This window comes from Anabas testudineus, chromosome 3 (genome assembly GCF_900324465.2).
Source record: "Anabas testudineus chromosome 3, fAnaTes1.2, whole genome shotgun sequence".
Classification (NCBI taxonomy): Eukaryota; Metazoa; Chordata; class Actinopteri; order Anabantiformes; family Anabantidae; genus Anabas; species Anabas testudineus.
Genome location: NC_046612.1, coordinates 4,415,113 through 4,434,964, shown reverse-complemented (window position 1 = coordinate 4,434,964; position 19,852 = coordinate 4,415,113). Strand labels below are relative to the sequence as shown.

The 19,852-nt window shown below is 42.4% G+C and overlaps 1 protein-coding gene across 2 annotated transcripts in view; it reads right to left on the bottom strand.

The window, feature by feature from the left end:
- Window positions 1-18,697, bottom strand: part of galnt2 (UDP-N-acetyl-alpha-D-galactosamine:polypeptide N-acetylgalactosaminyltransferase 2) — a 54,246-nt gene extending 35,549 nt beyond the window's left edge. The window contains exon 1 of one of the 2 annotated variants that reach the window (XM_026377754.1): window positions 17,826-18,697. In XM_026377754.1, the coding sequence (XP_026233539.1) occupies window positions 17,826-17,918 (93 nt within the window). In that variant the 5' untranslated portion in view covers window positions 17,919-18,697. The remainder of the gene's footprint in view (window positions 1-17,825) is intronic. The other variant, XM_026377755.1, reaches the window with a different exon arrangement.
- Window positions 18,698-19,852: the final 1,155 nt, after the last annotated feature.

The following is a 19,852-nucleotide window of genomic DNA, read 5'->3' as shown; positions in this document are numbered from 1 at the left end:
AAAGCCCTGCATGCTGTTCCTGCTTCACCTCATCGTTTGCCAAAACCAAAATTCCTCCTTAAAGTAGCAAAAATGTTAAATTTGTATTTCCTGAAAACTTTTTTTTTTTTTTTTTTTTAAATGTCAGATTCTCAGCTTGGGGCGATGATTATTCAGCATTATGAAAGCTGCCTATTTCCCGTTGTTAGTCAGCAGGAGCTTGAGAATTAATTTGAACAAATGACTCCTGATAATGGGCGAGTTCAGATTCAATTTTCAGAGCCTGGAGATAACGAATGAGGGAATGCAAAATAAAACGAGGCGAGAGGAAGGAGAAGAGACAAGTCATGGAGCATTGTGCTGAATCACCTGAGTGTCAGCGGAGGGGGGGAAATGTAGGTCAGGGTGGCGAGATGCAGAGAGTGGTGATGTTCAAATCCTCAATTCAGTTATGAAACTCCTTCACCAACCGTTTGCTTCCTGCCTATTCTTTCCCTGCACCCCCTCTTCCTCCCTGCCTTCTTTGATGCCCCCCTCCTCTTCCTCCTTCTCCCTGCTAACAGTAAATGAGTGTCCCTCCTCCGCCACAGCGGTGGTCTATCATTACAACAACCAAAAACATTCCTTCTTGTTTTCATTAGATTGTTTATTACATGAAAATGACGGTGATTTGTGCAAATTACAGCTCCTGGTATTTTTTTAAAAGAGAATATAATGGAGAATATAATGAGGGGTTTCACAGCAAAATAAAACAGAAAGATTTGAATGAATTTACAGTAAGACGCAGTACAGTTTACAGTACACAACAGTACAGCACACGTTACCTCATACCACAGGAGTGTGTGTGTGTGTGTTTGGTTGGAGCAGGAAAAAGCTTTAAGTCTATAAATATTTTCTTCCCATACAAGGAGAAAAGTTTTCTGAGAGAAGCCACGGGGGAAGTGTGTTCTTTTTTTTGTGAATGGGTATCACATACAGTATGGAGCCTGAGGAGCAGTGATGTGTAATGTACAGAATGTGTGTTTATTCTGAAACCAAGCCAAGACTTCTACCGTTTCCTCAAAACGCTGCCGTCGTGCTGCATCTAGGAGATCAAACACAGAAATGTGCACTTATAGCGATTGCTCCAGGTTTAAAAAACCCGACTCTCCTGCTGTTACATATTAATGGATGAAGTTACAGTCCTGTTTGGACATAAACCAGGCGTGTTCTGTACTTGGCCTAGCACCAATAACATCCTCTAAAAGTAGCAGAGCAGTTACGCAATGACAGAGTGCCCGCTGGCACAGGACGTCAGCAGGTCAAATCTATGATCCTGTGTGTTATTCCAACATTAATGCACAGTGTGGGTGACAAGATGTAAATGTTGATGTGTTTACAAATCTGCTAAAACCTTTTTCTATCTCAGAAACTCACACATTAAAGGGAGCAGTCTCAGCCTTTACGATTGGAAGTTCTACTAACTAAAGGTTCCCATAATGAGTCCAGCTACAAAAAAGACAGGAACCCATGATTTCATTGATGCAGCTCAGCGACAGAGGCTCAAATTTAAAAAGGGGGCATCTATCAGCACAGGGCAGCTTCAAATCTTCTCCAATATCACAATTATTAATAATAAATACCTATTATTATCTTCCTGGGAGACACTGTAAAGAGCCTGCGACACAAACAGCCGACAACCTTTAAGTCAAAACACGCCAGGATAACGACACCATCTCTGCTTGTAATACATAAAAATTCACAATCGTGTTCATAAAGCGACAGAAGGAGAACTGTCAGATGTTTAATGAAGGGTAATTACACACTGCAGCTCTTGTTACTTTTCTGGCACACAAAGGTTTTTTGTAATGGGATACAGGCCCTGTAAAACAAATTGCCGTTCTCATCATGCAGTTCTCCCCTGAGGAAAAAGCAAATGTCTCATTTTGAGTTATGACCAATAGATTCAGTAAGCAGACAGTGACTTATTACAGACCTTTACTGAGCCATTTTTATGAACTGCTCTGACAGCTCAGGTGCGTGATGTGGTTTCAGGTGTGTTTCAGCTGTCATAAATATTAAGCCATGACTGATTTCTAAAGCCATGTGGAGAAGTTCTTATTGTTCTTATCATTGTATAATGTGTGCTAATTAACCGTCCACATGCTAACATCTCTGGCAGACGGAGGTTCATTTTGTGTGGTGTTAAAACACTCAACTGTGTTGCACAGATATTATGTTAGCTTCTTCTTTATATTATGATAGTCTTCCTAAAATTAGATTTTGAAAATCACAGTATATCACCTTGCATACAGTACCACAATATATCGCTATATTCCGAATAGTACCGTCATATTGTACCATATAGCTACATATCATGTAAAACTCATGAAAAAATTTTCACCTTAAAGATGAAAACGAAGACAAGCTAATTAACTGCAAGTCCAATCTGTCCAAACATTAAGGCAGCACAGAATCGACTAGTGTTTTATGACCTACAGTAGAACCACGGACCGTCAGCCACAAAACTATGAACTGTCACTGAGCATCAGTGTCGGAGCATTTGTGGTGAACGGGCTGCAGCCGATCTCCGTTAGGCAGGTAGAAAACTTGTCCTTTTGTAATGTTGCCTGTTTACACTACACAACACTGCTGCACTAAATGTTCAGTGAACAATTGACAGTAAACAAAAAAGAGAAAGAATAAATATTCTGTTATCTTATTTTTGCTTCATCACCATTTTGAAAGTGAAATAAAAGAACTGATAAGAAGAGTAGAACTTCTAAAAACTCCTGAAGTGACTTGGACAGATGACACACAGACAACATGTGGGTAGAAAAATGCTGTGATGTCAGAGAGGAACAACAAGGTCAACAATGCAAACGACAACATCAGGGAGGAGTGTTGCCATAGCAGCATCACCTTTTCCTGTATTTCACAGCGGTGAAGCCGAGTCATCAAACACTTCAACGTCAGAAAGTTTCCAGCTCTGTGCAGAAACATGTTGCCACGCTAAGCAAGATAAAGATAAAAGTCAAAGTGGTCTTTGTGTCAGGACTTTGTCATCCATCATCACTAGGCGTGTCCAACCCTGTTCCTAGAGCTGACGAGCTACGACTGTCCCGACCCTGGTATCCGGCTGCATTCACACAGACATTTGCCTCTTTTAAAACAACTCAAGGAGCCGCTTGTGGTGTGGGTCTGTTTTTTTCATATCAATAAATAGGATCCGGTTGGAGGAATAGATCTGTGTTTAACGCTTATTAGACACCAAAACAAAGACAAGTTGTTTGTAATACAGATCAGATTTTATTTTTTTCAACCGTTTCGTCTTTGGTAAGATCATCTAAAAGTAAACAGCAGACATGTGGTGTTCACGTCACGAAGTCAGTGCCTAAAATGTCAGATTTCTCCTTCAGGTTGGGATTGAGTCTCTGCCCCAGGTGGAGGACTTCTTCACAAATAAGGGTAAAATGGAGCATGAGACTGGCAGATTGGTGCAGCATTTACAGAGTTATAATGCAGACATTATACCACAGCGTTATGGTGATGAGGGAGCTGAGCCGCAACACAAAACTCTCAATTTAACAATCTAACTTTTCTCCAGTCTGCACATGAGCTTCAGGTAGTGTTGGTCTGCATAGAGTGTTGTTGATTGATGCAGAAGAAGGTAAACCAGATCCAACCACACCCCCCGCCGCCCTGCATGACACTGCATTGTTTTGTCGGAGCCCCCTGTGGTGCAGGTCCCTGCTGTGTAACACGCTTTGACATTTAAAAGAATGACAAGTGCTGCGTTTTCAGCGTGATCGCAGCCTTGATGCTAACTGTGATAGGTTGTTGGTGACAACAAGGCTCCGTTTTTAGTCAGCAGGCAAAATATATTTTAGAAAATGTTTTGCTTTTATTTATGTGCCCAGATCAGTCCGGCTTCGTAAACAGCATTATTCTTTTTCTTGTCACCGTCTCACACAGTGTTTGTCTTGATCATATCTGAGAAATATGAGCTGCAACATATCCCACAACACAACTGAAGTAGCTGAAATAACGGCACGATGTGTCCAAACAAATAAAGTCATAAAATGCAAATCAGCACGATTTCACCGGTTTATGATTTAGCAATAATTTCAACTGGTTAGGATTACCTCAGTGTGCAGCGTACAGTGACAAGTCATTTAGATTTCAACACACTTTGCTCAATATCCTTAAAACATCACCCCCCCTTCATCTCCAAGAGTAATCAATATTAACATCAGTGTAGTACGCGAGTGTGATTTAATCTCTACTATGCTGCTGTTTTTGGAAATGTGAGAACTGTGAGTAATAGAGTGTGAGAGCTCAGTAACCTGCCAACAACAGAAACAGACTTCAGTCAAGCCAGAATACAAATTCTCTGGTGCCACAATTTATCTCACTTGTGCCATTACAGCTCTCAAAGTGTAATTTCAATTAGATATGTTTGTGCACGCAGCGTTCTCAGCTCGCCGTTTATGGCTGTTCGGTCGTGATGAACAGGGTGGGACAGTGAACCCTGACCCGTGAGAACGTCACATGCTTTGCAGCTGCCGTGTTGTTAATGAACGGCTGCTGAAAGAGGAGCGACGGTGAAGCTGTGTTTCAGGAACAAACAAAGCTGACTGCCGAGTTCTAATGACACAGAAGAGGATGCAAATATATTCCATCACGTATCCATAAGACCGGTACTCCAGCACCTTCCCAGAGTTTGGCCCAGTTAGCTGTGTCTGTGTCTGTTAACAGCATGTCAGCAGCAGCCTTGGCCTCGTCTCCAGCATGACGTTAGACTTCGGAGTGTAATAATATGCAGCAAAGAGGGTGAGAAACAACCTATTTCAAACCAATCCAAGCTAAGGTGTTAGATGGTTTTGGCTATTCTTAGCTCGTCTTGATGGGTCTGACACAATCACATCTGCTCCACCCCCACCGAGCTGAGAGCGCAGATAAATCAAACCTACCTTTTAAGGCAGAATCGCACAGAGACAGAAAAAGACATGAGGCCCTGCTGACCCAAGAGCAGAGCATATGCTGCTACTCTCTTTATGTCTGAGTTGTCTAAAACTGTGGTTTATAGCCCCAAAGTGAGTCACAGGCCTGGTTCTGTTGGGTCTGTACATGACGAGAATATTGTGTTCTCACTGACTTTTCATAATTGGCTCCCAAGGTGACCGCCTGAATTTCTGGCTTACTTCAAAGGAACAAACAACTACATTTAAAAAAAAAAAATCCAACACAAATAACACAAGAAAGTAAACATGCAAGAGAATACAGAAAGGTATGCAGAAAGGAACTGTAGGAGGAAGAGAGACGGGACAGATGAAGGGAAATAAGTGCATTACCTTTAGAGAGAAACAGGAGAATTTATCACCACACACTGAAATATGGCCTGAGTCAGGGGAGCAAGCATCATTAAACACACGGTGAACACATCTATGGCAGCATGTTTACATGCACAGTAATAAGCTGATGCTTATTGGATTAAGAGAAACACTCGAAGTGTAAAAATGTATATTTTATTATTTAAATTATCATATTTGGGCAATTGACCCTTTGTTAAGTTCAACCACCCTTAAGCCTGGAACATACGTCTTGCAGCCGACCACAGGCGAGCTCCTCTGTGGGTCAGTGCACACTGTCCACAACTATCAACGCGTTCATTCTCCCGCGAGCCTTGCTCCCTTTCGTGTTGTTACTCTCCGACACTGTAGCTGTCACCATGAACCGGCTGCAGCAGCACACAGGAGACTGCTGCAGAGGGAAAAAACAGGTGAAGCCTAATGCGATTTTTCTGTTCTGTGCAGAACAGTCCACTCTCAGGATGTAAACAGTGTAGACTTGTGTGCCGAGCCCCGCTGTCTTTTGGTCCTAAAAGAAAATATGGAGTTGACTTGACTTGTCTTTGTCATGTTGTTGAGGATCGTGTTTCTATTCTGATGCTGTTTTCCGTCACACTTCCACAAATGTTCGTGAACTTAGGGATTTATAACTATAGGAGCTCGTTACAGTGTCCAGGTGATATATACATAAATAACTTATAAATAATGTACAAATTGCTTCTGGCACTAGAGGTAACGCAGCATCTGGTTAGTACAGCAGGTAATGCATTGGTTAACTGGACATGCTCACGTTGCAGACTAGAGAAGCTACTGATTTTACTTAAGCATATATTTAATTGACGGCTTTCCAGCTTGGACACTGTTTGCTGGTAGTGCAGGTATTGGTGGCTCAGCAGCATATTTGGAGTAGGAACTATTTTCCTACCATAAATCATTGTACACAAACTCATAACAACAGGCAGAGGCTGAATAGTCCTGACGCAGCAGAACTAGTCTGGTGTTAAACCAAAACCTTTGCCGACAGGAACTTTGGACTGAGTTCATGTGAAAACAGAGGCATTCTCTAAACTAATGCATGTATTTTTAAAGTCAACTAACATTTGTCACCAGACGAATGCACCATACTGGCTCAGAATCTTTTTTGGTTACGAATGATGAGATTTTCAGGGTTTTTCCTTCTGGATTTCACCCACTTGGATAGAAAAAAACACTTCTACTGGTCAAAAACATTAATTATTCAACTCATCTTCATGCACTAACACACAAGGTTCAATGTGCAGCCTGGACTCTGCAGTTTGACTTTAAACACCGATTCCAGCAGCCCTAATCGGATCCTTCCTTATTTTAAAATCAACTAGGAAACAGCCGATGGAGCCGAGTCAGCACCTCTGCTTCCTGAAACTCATTTCAACATATTGTTAAGACACTTTACGAGCTGCTTTTTTACTAGCATTGGTCAATGACACTATAAACTTTACTGTGGAGTTTTAATGAGTGTGCACTAGTGCACCTGACGGGACTGCAAGGACGTACAGGTCAAGCAGTAAAGTAGGTTCATGTCACGTGTTTAGATGTCGGGCATAAATGCTGATTAATAACCCATCATGATCCAACATGTCCACAGTATTAAATTAAATGATGATATGATGCGTTAACCACATCACCTTCTTTAAGCGTCCAGATTTACATCTTTGCAGCATCAGTTTCTGCAGGTAATTATTTGCCATATTTCCCTTAGGCGACATCTGTCAGCAGCACTGATGGTGACGGTCATTCAGGTTGCATTTTATTCTACTGCAGCTTCTAATAAGGAATTTGGTTTCATCAGCATCTTCTTCCATTAGTACAACTCTTTTCTGACCAGCTGAATTCAGAATCTGAGGTTTAAAGTTTGAAATACAACTATATAATGTATAAATACAACAATAGCACATTATCAGACCACACTTAATATGATTCAAGTACACATCTGATATTGTACCATTCACTCCACTACTTTATTTACTTACACACTGTTTAAGTCCAATAAAAACATGCATCTCAAAATCTTAATTCGATTTTTTATTCAACTGAAACATTAACTTTTCTTCTGGGAACATTCTCACATTACTTCGACTAAATCAAATCTACTTTGCACAAATCAGGTCTGTTTATCCGTCTATGAAAAGCTGACTGTACAAATTTGATTAACTTAAGTGAAAGATCTAAATACTCCTTCCAGCACCAATCACACTCACATTTAGTGATTCAACAATTAAGAAGAGCAACTGGTGCTGAGACGTGTCAAATGAACATTAAACTCACAGATCAAACCAGGACGGTCAACTGAAACAAAACCTGAAAGGCAAACAGCAGCTGTGAGGATCTCTGAGGGTTTTGTTTTGACATAAAGCCATTTTTATATAACATTTACTGAACTAGTTTGTTGCTGAATGACCATGATGTGGTGCAGGCCGAGAAATTAACACCTCCCACCAGACTATTTAAAAAAAAGAAAAACCTAACCACCTACCACTTTGGCAGATGACCAGGCATTATTTAGACATTTGTTCCATTTAAAAAAAAATCTTTGGCAGCTGAGTTTGACACAGAAAGACCTTCTGCTGTGCTGCTGTTAAAAATCATTGTACACAAAACTCTCCTCGATCAGGTCTAAGGCCAATTCACATATCAGTTACAGAAGTTTTCTCACCACCACAATCCGTGAGGGTTGGGACAGACTAAATGAATCGGCCTTTACTGTTCAGTCAGTGTGAAATATTTCTGTACAGTGTCATAAAATAAATGAAAATGCTACATGTTTCCACATTTATCCAACATCAGCATCTCTCACATCCACAAAAGTGAGACTACTGATAAACTGTACTATGACAGAACAGAAGAAAACGTAACAAACAAAAGACCAAACAAACAGAAACGGCAACACAAAAGTTCAATCTCCATATTTATCCATCCTATGTGCCTCTCAGTTCTCAATCCTACAGTTACAGTAGGTTGAATGGTGAATGTCAGAGGTGTAGCCAGCCTCTCAGCTAATGACAGCTGGAAGACACGCTAAACTAAACATACTCATGTCATCTCTAAGGACTATTGCAATTTTTGTTTTTCCAAAAACCACACAGTTAAGTGTAACGGGGGGTTGGGGGGTGCAGGATGCCCGTTTGTATGAACCTCAATCTGCTCTGTGTTACATTTATTTTGTAAGTCGGCAGCAACAAACAGCTGAGAGCTGGGCAGATGGAGCATCAAGACAGAGATTAAAAAAAAAAAAAAACAGGTTGAGCTAAAATATTGTTGACAGAGTTGATGCATATGCTGATACAGACTGTGTTTCATTTGGATTTTTCAATATGTGAAATATAAAAAGCTCAGATCACAGCACAGACATGACTGTGTTCAACTTTACTGCTGCTTTTTAAAAAGACAACACAGTGCTGTATATTCCACTTTACTTTGTCCTTCAGGTGGTTAAATGGAAAGTAATTATTTACAAGACTTTCAGCTGGTTTGCAAGTGCATCTACATTAAGAGAGAAACATGCATATGAAAAGCTGCAGGTTTCAGCAATTTCTGATGATTTATTTTGAAAAATGACACACATCCAATTTCAGCCACAGAAAAAAAATTTCCATTAAAGCATTACCATATTCCAGTAACAGTGGCTGGAAGAGCACCAATTAAATTACATGGGTGGGTGTTGCAATTAGAGGTTGTCATTTATGAGGCGATTTGCATGTCCTTGCCACAAATAGAGTGCAGGCAAAACACCGTGACCACCTGTGCACAGTATCGGGTCTATTTGAATAGTTCAGCCTGATAAGAGGAATACAGATTGCTGCCGACCTGACTGTGCGGTTAATGTGAAGATGTCGGCTTCAGTTTGTCTCCCGGTGACAAACTGAATAAAAGGGAGCCCGCTCTGTTTTCCCTTGATGTGTGAATAAAAAACAGATCTTTGAAAAGCTCTCATCCGAGCGAACAATGGATATCCTCATCCCTTTCAACTTTTTCCATGAATGCTCGTCATGTGCCAGGGAAGCAAATCACCATAAGAAGAAAATAATCCTGTTTCCAGATGCAATAAGCTGACGTGTTTAACCACAATGAGCCTATTGATGGTCAACAGAGGTGGATGTAAGAGATAGAAAGCTGGTTTGAACAGATATTAACTGCTCTGTTCAACGCCCACCTTTGTGGCAACACTAACTAAACTATTTGTCTTCGTTCTTGGCGACGTCTCAGCCTTTATCTCCTGGTATCTACACAGCTGCCTCTGTTTGCTGCAGCCAGTCAAGGTTGGCAGATCAGGACTAACTCCCTCTGACTGGTGGAAATAAAAAGCTGCCAAACCAGACACAACCCACCTTTCTCTTGTTTTTGGATCCAGTCACTCATTTTCTACTACCTTTTTTCCCCTGGTCTCATAATGTTTTCTCTTTCTTTCCAGTAAACTGTGTAATTGACCAGTTGCTAAAGCCCTGCCCCCACCGACCTCCCATTTCACATGTGCGGTTTTTACAACGTAGCAGTAGCAGATTAACTTCAGACAGATAAAACCAGGCTTTTCACTTCTAGTCAGTAATTGTAAAAATTTCCAGCAGAATTAACATCTGTTAACTGGCAGGTTTTAATCAGCTGCAGACTAGTAGCTAATTAAACTAATGCCAGCTTCACAAGCAGCTTCCACCACTGTCTCCAGATGACGATTTTAATGTTTCCACATGATGTGCATCTCAACAACTAAAGATATATAGAAGATAAAGTATGGAAATAGGGGGCAATGTTCCCGTATGCAGAGAAGACTCAGCCAATTAGCCCAAGCACATTATACTCTTAGTAGGAATGAGGAAATGTGAAGATCAGACTCATAATCCTGTGTGGCTGCTTCACTTCTATACCTACACCAACAAAACAGAGGTGAGATTTATACTTATACTGGGGTTTGTGTTGTTAAACAGTGTGTTTCTAGATGGTGCTTTCAGGATGATGACTAATGCCATGTTGGGTAATAATTTTGGCTGGAGAGTAAACTAAAACCAGTGAAGAGCAGAACAGAGCAGCGAACATAAACTCTCCAATAACTTCCAGGAATGCAAATGAGGGCTATAGCTCAGCCGGTTAAAACAATGTCTGGCAGCACGGTTGGCTCTTTTTCTACAGTGGGGGTGGCTGTGGTTCAGCTGGTAGAGTTGATCGTTGCCGGTCTGTCTTTTGATAAGACACTGAAACCCCAAGTAGTAGCAGTGCTCTGATCATGTAGTAATAATAATCTTTTAAGACCTTACCTAGTAACAGATGCTTTAGCAAACATTTTACTCCCAACATTGACTGACCGCTCCTTGATGTGTCCCTTGAGCAAGGCAGCCCCACGTCAGTAGAGCTGTTGCGTCAGAACAACGCCATCTCTCTCCTGGGACTCTCAGCTGCGAAGTTGTGTAACTCTAGCGTGACTGAGAAGCAGTTTCTTGTTTCAAATGAGGGCTTTTCATTAAATTATACCCTCAGAAAAGAAATCCTTAAAAAAAACAACAGTGACACGACTTCTTCTCTCGAATCTCTATTTACAGGCTGAATCAGTCAAGCGTCTGTCAGATGTGATCAGTACTTAAAAGAAACAAAAACACACACACACACACACACACACTGAGTCAATACTTCAAATAAAACTGTATATTTGAAAAGTAGTCAGTACCCAGAGATCCCCCGCTTAATTTAGGCCTTTTATTGATTCGGCGTTTGCTCTGTAGAGCTGCATTTAGTTAGTTAGCAATAATGGATCTGCTCGCTGGCTAAAATTACATTGTATTCTGGCATTGTAAACATATTGAACTGCTGAGGCCTCAAGTGATTTCCAAGCCACAGGTCTTTTGAGCTAGGTGATTTTTCTGTAGTTATACAACCGTAGAGTGTGTGTGTATAGCAAACACGTACATTAAACTATTTCCCTGGACACATTACAGATACAGAGGACGGCAACAGACGGTAGAGACCTGTGATGAGGAGCATCCACCTTAATCTGCACACGCACCAAATAACAGACCAAGCTTGCAACCACACTCAAATCTACGCCATCAATGCAGCATCATCATCATCGTCAGTCCAGAGTGTGTGACGTGCAAGTGCTCCATTTTTCCAACATTTCATCCTTACTTTAGAAACAGCAAGACGCTCTGAGCCAGTCAAGTCGCACTGCCTACGATGAGAGACAGATGTACTGATAAAGCCTAAGTTTGACACATGCACAGACAGGCAGCAGCTGAGCCCCTCGAGCTGCAGATAACAGACACTGTAACTTTCACTCACGATTTCTGGACCAGCCGGCGTTACAATCTCTGCGAATCCCTGCTGAGATGATTCATGCACGCTCCTCTCCTCTCCTCTCCTCTCCTCTCTTTCGTTCTGCTGAAAGAAACCCACTGAATTCCCGTCTGAATCCTCTGCCACAAACTGACCAAAACGGGACCAAACGCTATGAATCTCGTGTTTTGAGGACTTTGGGTAGTGTGTAGATTCCAATTTCTTTCGTTTGTCCAACAAAAACATGCAGCCTGATTAATGGAGGACAAACGTGGAGACGTGAGGAGGTGAAGTGTCTCACAGACCAGGTCTGATGACTCTGCAAGCGATGTAACGTAATGAACAATAATGAACGGGATGATCGATCTGCATTAACATTTATAGTTAAAAATAATCTCCCTACTGTCACACAAACGTACAGTAGAACAACACTTTATCTTCTTCCTATTATTATGTATTTATTTATTATTTCCAGCGGCAGAAACAATCTGACCAATAAGAGGAGAGGACGTTCTCACGTAGTTTGAAGTGACGTGTTTTGGTTCGTTTGGATTTTTACTCAGTGTGAAACGAAACCGAACCGAAGAGAAACTGATACAATGTTACAAACTCATTAACTGATTCGGATCAAAGCAAACGAATTAAGGTGGGAAAGCGACCTAATTCAAACCTCCGGCTAATAACACACTGAGAACTTCAGTTCAATGCTGTGATCCATCTTTGGGTTCGAGCCGAGCTCCATATCAACAGTGGACAAATGAAGCTTTGTCAAAGTGAATTTAGGGAAACTATTACATTTCATCTGTGATGAGCTCAGAAATAAGAACTTGATGGAAGCTCGCATGACAGCATGTGTGTGACAGTTACAGGCGTGTGAGTCCAAAACAACGCACACAAAGATGTGATGGTGACAGGAGGAGGAGGATGTAGCCTTCTGATACTGGGATTCAGCATAAAGTTTGCATTTATGTCATTACAGTTGTTGTAACGCTAGGTTGGGCATCTGCTAAACCTCATATACAAACCTTCAGTACATCCTTACCTAACCTGCTTGCATGTGACACACACACACTACCATCATGTCATCTCACCTACCATTTTTTGGTCAGTAGACCTTTTTCATCAGGGAATTCAGGTAGAAATCGTAATCTTCTATAACCATATGCAAAGACAAGAGATTCAAGGGGAAACTGTCCACTTAAAGATGAGATTTAAAAATGTATAATTTCAATAATGTGAGAAGAAGCACAAGACCTGTGTGCATCATCTTCAGAGAAACAGCTTGTAAATGTGAAGTGATGGTAAAAATGCTACTACAATACCAATCATTCTGAATCAAGTGGTCCTCAGGGTACGGACGTGAAAAACCACTAAACCAAAGCATCTGAAAATGTAAAATCAACAACCGTAATTGGAGAATGAGCTTGAGCAGCAGATGAGGATTCAGCTACAGTGGATAAGTCCAGCGCCGACTACTCACCAGTGATCATATTAGTTTCACACAGTTTAAACCAAGTGTAATGACTTGGTTAAACAACAAAGGTAATATATGTCCTGTGCCAGCGATGTGGTTTCAGGTGGGCCTAGACAAACTGTGTTTCAGCACCTCTGTGCTAAACTGAAAACCTGTTAGTGTGCATGATGCACGATAGCTATTAAATGATGTGTTGTTGATAGTGTAATCAGTAATATTGTGTCATATCAGGGCTGCGAAAAGCTTAGAGACATATCAAGTTTTCCTACAAGTGTACAATGTTATCTTGTTTCAGTTTCCATATTTATCTGCAAGTTCAGAGAATCCAAAAAGTTTGCATGGTCTGTGACACCCCACAGCGTTAACTGTCCCAGAAAGCCGGCAGAGGAGGCTCGGGTCTTTCGATGTCTGCAGCATCATGCTGTGGATGTTCATCCCCCATGTTGTGGTCTGCTGGGGCAGCAACATAAAGATGCCAGACACTAATAAGCTGGATGAATTAATTAAATTTGTTGTGGGCGTGGAGCTGGATCCTCCTTTCAACCTTGTGGCTGAGAGGAGGATGCTGTCCAAACTCCTCTCACTCCTGGACAATCCCTCCCACCCACTAAACAGTGTCCTGGCTGGACGGAGGAGCACGAGCAGCCAGAGACTGATCAAAGTCAAGTGCTTCACAGAGCGCCACAGGAGATCCTTTCTCCCAGTGGTCATTAAACTGTACAACACCTCCCTCCTGTGTAAGGGGGAGGGGGACTGTAACTGAATCAGGAACATATGACTGTTAATACATCATCACATCTAACTTTTAACCATCATCAAAAACACTATATATGTCCTTATCTGTCATCACTGTTTATTCCACCTCTGACTGATTTGACCCGTTTTATCCATCTTTGGATTTTATCGAGTTTCTTTTTTATATTTGTGTTGGTGTGGCTCTTTTCTTAACTTTAAACAAATGGCAACTGTAACAAAGCAAATCCTTCTAGGATTAATTAAGTTTTTTGAATCTTGAGCTCTAATCCACTATAAACTCTCATCAACAAATATGGCTCTTGGACCAGACATCGGAAATGTCCTAGACTTGACCTCTAAAGACTCAGACGGCATTTTGTGACTAACAAACAAAGACTTTTTTAGAAGACACAGTTACAGCGGGTGTCTTGAAAAGATTAAGGATCGTGGCCTTTATCGGAGTCAGACCCTGGAGAAGGCCGTGACCTGAAAGTGTTAATAACAATAAAGTTGTTCTTCAATCTGCAGGTGTTGCTGGAGATTTGATACGTTCAGTTTGTTCTCTCTTATCCATGCACTTTGGCAGTAGCTGAAGTTGTGCCAGAAGTTTCTGCTTGGTAAAGTGGGTGTCTTGACACACCCACTAATCTTAGGAAAAGAAAAGTCACCACTGAATCCCTTTATCATCCGTCTACAGCTTTACTCAAACAACTTTCTTTCTCAAGTCTGTGTTTGTCGGGTTTTTCCTGTAGTTCGGTGCCACCCTCTATCTGCCATTTAGCTCCCAGCTCACACCGCTGATTAGCAGGAAGGGAGACTCAACACTGAAGACGCTGGCAGGAAAAAGCCCTCTGAGGTCTGTCCAACAAGGAAGACTTTAATGGGGCACCCTGGTGAGGGAGTTGGCTCATGTTTGCAACATTATCCTTCGGTGTACAACACTGCATTTACTGATACATGGGCTTATTGTGTCTTCCGAGGCTTCCTGTCATTCTACATAATTAATATGGATGGAAGAGAAGAACTTCACTCTCAGGTAAAAGTAGTAGATATTTCACACTTGACATAGAAATGCAGAACGTTATTCCCCTGTCGATATCAATAGACTGAGATACAAATTGTTTCACTAGAAGCCACGAATAAGCCTTTATTAAAACATTTAAAGCATAATGATGAATTTGATGGTATGAAACTCAGCCCATGACACGCAGCTGAAGTCCTCTCATTTTACACTGCAAGTCTCTTACTCAGTATCACTGTGTACACTAATAAAAGGAAGTCAAACTTTCCTGCTGATGCAGCCTGAACTTCATATCATCATCAGAGATTTAAGGAACGTTTTGTACAGGTTTGCTGTTGAACTCTGGAAACAGACGATGACATTTCAGTTCTTTTTTTTTTTTTTTTAAATGTACCCCACATAAAAAAGCAATTTGTCAGAAATGTTCTTGAACGTGGTGCTGTGATAACTTACAGGGACAGATAATGTGCTCAAGAAGTGGAAATAAGAGCCCTATAAAAGAGGGACGTTTTTCCCAAAAGAGAAACTTCTGAACTGATAGTAGTAGAAAAGCTGTGTGGTGAGAGCTTTAGAGCCACAGTATGAAGCGTTGGTGAGTGCAGAGTGACTTTCCTTCAGATTATTCACCAGCCCTGTTCGCACTGCTGGCGTTTGTGAGCAGCAATAATACAACAACGTGCAGATCTGTGAACTGAAAGAAGCAGGTTAAGGGGGTCCTGGCTGAAATGTGCGATGCCAACACAGTAAATATCTACTGTTTGTGTAACTGTTTATAATCCTATAATTTATTAATTTATAATCCAACTGCAGCTCATGCACACGCTTCTTATCTAATTAAACACTACACAGACATCGTCAAGTGGCCAATATCTCAAGTCTCACTAATGAATCAATGCACAAACTTGTGAATCACACTTTAAATGCAACTGTTATCAGTTTTTATTTGTTTTATAACATTTATTTTGATAGTCTTTGGTTTTGGGACTCTTGTTCAGTACATTTGCAATTGGAAGACATCATAGTGCCATCTGGGAACTCATAATTAGATTTTTTCCTTTTAACTTTTGGGATTTTTCGATGCTAAATAAATTATTTATTTAAAAGAATTCTAATTTTTCACATTTTGAATTTCCTAACTTGTAGAGGAGCAGCACTGGAGTTGAATTAGTCACCATACAGTGTACAGGGAAATTTAGACCATCTACTGTGTTCAACTTGTAAGACTCCATCCATCAAGTCTATTTTATGTCAGAGGAGGGAAATTCTGAATGACTCTGCTCTTTTGAAGTGATGAAAACAACACTTTACCTCTGCAGCACCTTTGTTTAAACAGATTACATCTCTCTGTGCAAAGACACCAGCCAGGTGCAGCCAATCAACCAGGCTGCATATTAATTCAGCCTGTAATTCAGCTCCAGAGAAAGTTGCTTATCACTGCGTGTCACTTTGACCCCTTAACAACCTCAAATACACACACACAAGCACGCACAGCTATCAGCCTAATGGAAAAGTAAAAGAACGGCTCTGGTTGACTGCAGCAAAGCAAACACCAGGAGACAGATAGGACAAGACAAGAGACAGGTGGAATACACACAGGACTTTCACACACACACACACACACACACACACACACACACACACACACACACACACACACACACACACACACACACTAAATCTAGAAGGGTAATAGAAGCAGTGTACGGTGCACACAACCACCCACACAGAACACGTCATATATACACAGCTCGGGCACACACACACACACAGTAGATACGTGTACAATGGCAACATGTTGGACTCATGTCATTGTGCACAAGAACACCTGGAGGATATTTAACTTAGATTTCACACCTGACAAACTATTGCATGTACAGACCTGGTATATAAGGAAAGGAATCCATGCCTCCACATACAAATCAACCTTACCAGCTGTTTACTACTAGTAGTACTACTACTACTACTACTACTACTGAGGTTTCCACTGTCTTGTAGTAGCCATAAAGGGTTAGTTTAGACTAGTTTAAGGAGTTGTTGCAAACCAAAACTGGAGCAGTCTATTTCAGCCTTTTCTGCACTTACACATTTCATTTTCAGTGCCGGGTCGTGTTTTCATCTGTCCTGTTTTGTCCAAAATTCAAAGAAGAAGCAGCACATGTGACGAGCTGGATGCACCAAATGATTGGAAAGGACAAAAAGAGACCACTAATGAACCCTCTAGCAAAAATAAAACACCAGAAACATTCAGTTGAATCTATATACCAATAACAAAAAAGAGGATTTATCATAAACTGAAGCTTTTCTAATAAACTTTTACACAGCCAGCAGACTAAATGTGGACACTGCAGCAGTGGATCTAAATGGAAACCGGTTGATCTCACAGCAGAAAACAATCAACTAATGTTTAAAGCCAATTTTAAAACAGTCTCACCCTGACAGCGTGGAGAATCAGAGCTTCAACCCGGCTTTAATCTACACACTTCCTGATCTCAGCTCATTTCTCGGGGCAGCCTTGTGCTGACGTGCTCTTTGGGCTAAACCCCTCCGGCCCTGTGCGCCAGGCCACCAGCCTGTATGGTGACTAACGATCAGCCCGCTCACACCTCTGTTCTGTCCCCACATTAACCGGCTCCCATCATGTGTTTAACGAGCCGCCCGGCGTGGAGGTGCCCCGCTCTGCCCCGCCACGGGACGGCGATCACCGGCACAGCGGGAGGTCTGCGCACGCCGACCCGGCCGACGCGCTACCCGCTGCCCGCTGCCCCCCGTCCACACTCGTCGGTTCCTCCCGCACCCTGATACCAACAAGGCCCTGGATCACATTCCTCTCAGCATCGGTGCAGCCGCAAACCCGAGCCCCCGAGAGGAGGAGGAGGAGGAGGAGGAGGAAGAGGAAGAAAAGGGGGCACGACAGCGTCAAAATCACACCGCTCCATCTTCGCTTTGTCCTGGAACAAAACATCCGCACGGTCGCGGGTCGGGGTCCTACCTTTCTCATCGACGTCCCCGAGTAGAAGTAGTAGGCTATCCCCAGCACCCACAGCACCGCGAAACACAACAATATCCTCGATTTCCTCCGCATGGCTGCCTCGTTTCTTCGTCCTCCCGCCTGGTGTCGCGGCTCGGCTCGGCTCGGCTCGGCCCGGCTCGGCTCCGGTTCTGCTCCGGCTGTGGCGGCTCGTCGCGGTCGGATGTGTCCGTGCAGAGCGCTTCGCCGCGCGGCGTCGGCTGGCTTCGTCAGTCGGTCAGGGGGAGCGGAGGGAGCAGGAAGCAGCCAGCCAACATCAGCGGGGTTAGAGGGCAAAGGCTAGCCGACTCTAATCCAATCAAACACCGGCTCACGCAGCCCTGGAGGAGGGCCGGGGCTGGCAGCGAGTCCGAGCCGTGCCGTGCGGGTCCGTGCTAAAGCGGAGTGGAGGGGGTGGAGACAGTCCCCGTAGGAGACGAAGGCTGCACAGACTCGGTTATGTGGCTCCGGGAGCTGAGGAACAGGATCTGAGAGCGTCGTGCTTCATGGTGTCGGTTCTGCACCGGCTCCGAGCGGACGGCAGGGGCGCCAGAAACACCGGCTGAACCCGAGGGAGACGGACTGTGGGGGGGGGGGGGGGGAGGTAGAGATGCTGCCCGAGAGGCTCTGAATTATTTAATTTAATTTTCTTATAATTTCTTCTCATGTCCTCACCTCCTTCCTTCCTTCCTTTCCTCTCCCCTTCTCAGTTCATCTCCTTTCCTTGTCTCATCTCTTCTTTCCTCTCCTCATCTCCTACCTCTCTGTCCTTCTCCCACCCTCTCAAATCTTTAGAATAATATCTAAACTGATCTGTTGAAGACTCACTTGCTAAACACCATGTCACCATCAGAACCCGTTTTTCTTCTGGTGCGACATAAAAACAATAAAACTAAAATGTTTTTGTGATGAAATGCTTCTTCTCTGTAGTTTGGCCAATGTTCAAATGAAATTAAGAAAGATTTCACTTCTCATCTGTAAGAAACAGCTGGCTGCAATTTGTGTGATTAAGTCCTTGTGTTGTACAACATTTACTCAATTATACACACACGTTAAAGGGCCATTCCACCAATTTGCTTCCAGTACATGTACTGTTTATGAATGATATACTTCACAGGTTGTAGTTAAAGCGGAGGCAGAGTGAAAATGGAAAACTGGTGTTGTGGCCGTTAAACTTTACAGTTTCGTTGGTCCACAGCCGAGAGACCGGCTCTGCTCCCTCTATTTCTGGAGGAAGAATTCTTGAAGGCCAAACTGACGTCTTCAGGAGTAACCTGAGACCCTCGTAACAGTTATTCAAGACATCTGAGGCAAAGGGCAGAAGATAAAAACCTCTTTTTACCTCTGCAGCTCCTCTCAAACGTCAGTCCATCCATCCGTCCGTGCTAAAACACCACTGTAGGTAACATAAACAACGTCTCCTCAGACCACCGCAGCAGGAGCAGCATGAATACGTGTGTGTGTGTGTGTAATACTACTGGGACGCTCTTTAGAGGAAACACACAAAGTGTGTATTCAGACAGTGTTATATTTGGACTGTGCAGCATTTTGCCCTCCAGTCAAAATCACATTTAAGTCACCATTAAAATGAAAAATGTCAGGGGCGGATTGAAACCGACTGAACATGAACTAGACCTTGTAGTTTAGCCAAAGGTGAGATCTGTCTCAGCTGATCCGACTGCTACAGGCTGCAGAAAAACCTATTTGAACAATGACAGGTTGACTTGCTCCAGAATGTGTCACTGTATATTTGAAGACTTCAAAAAGATCCATCATCTACAAGATTAGGTGACAGATTCTTTTTCTTTGTATCTGAAACTGAATTTTATTCTGTTCTGCTGCTTTAAGACATTTGTGTCTCAGCGGGAACCGACACAAGCAAACTTAGGACAGTTTTTTGTGACAGATTTCCTTGATTTTTTAGATTATCTGGTTGAAGAAGTGTTAAAATGTCATTATTTTCTGCACTAATGGCGATTGAACCATATTTGAATGCTATGAAACTGTTT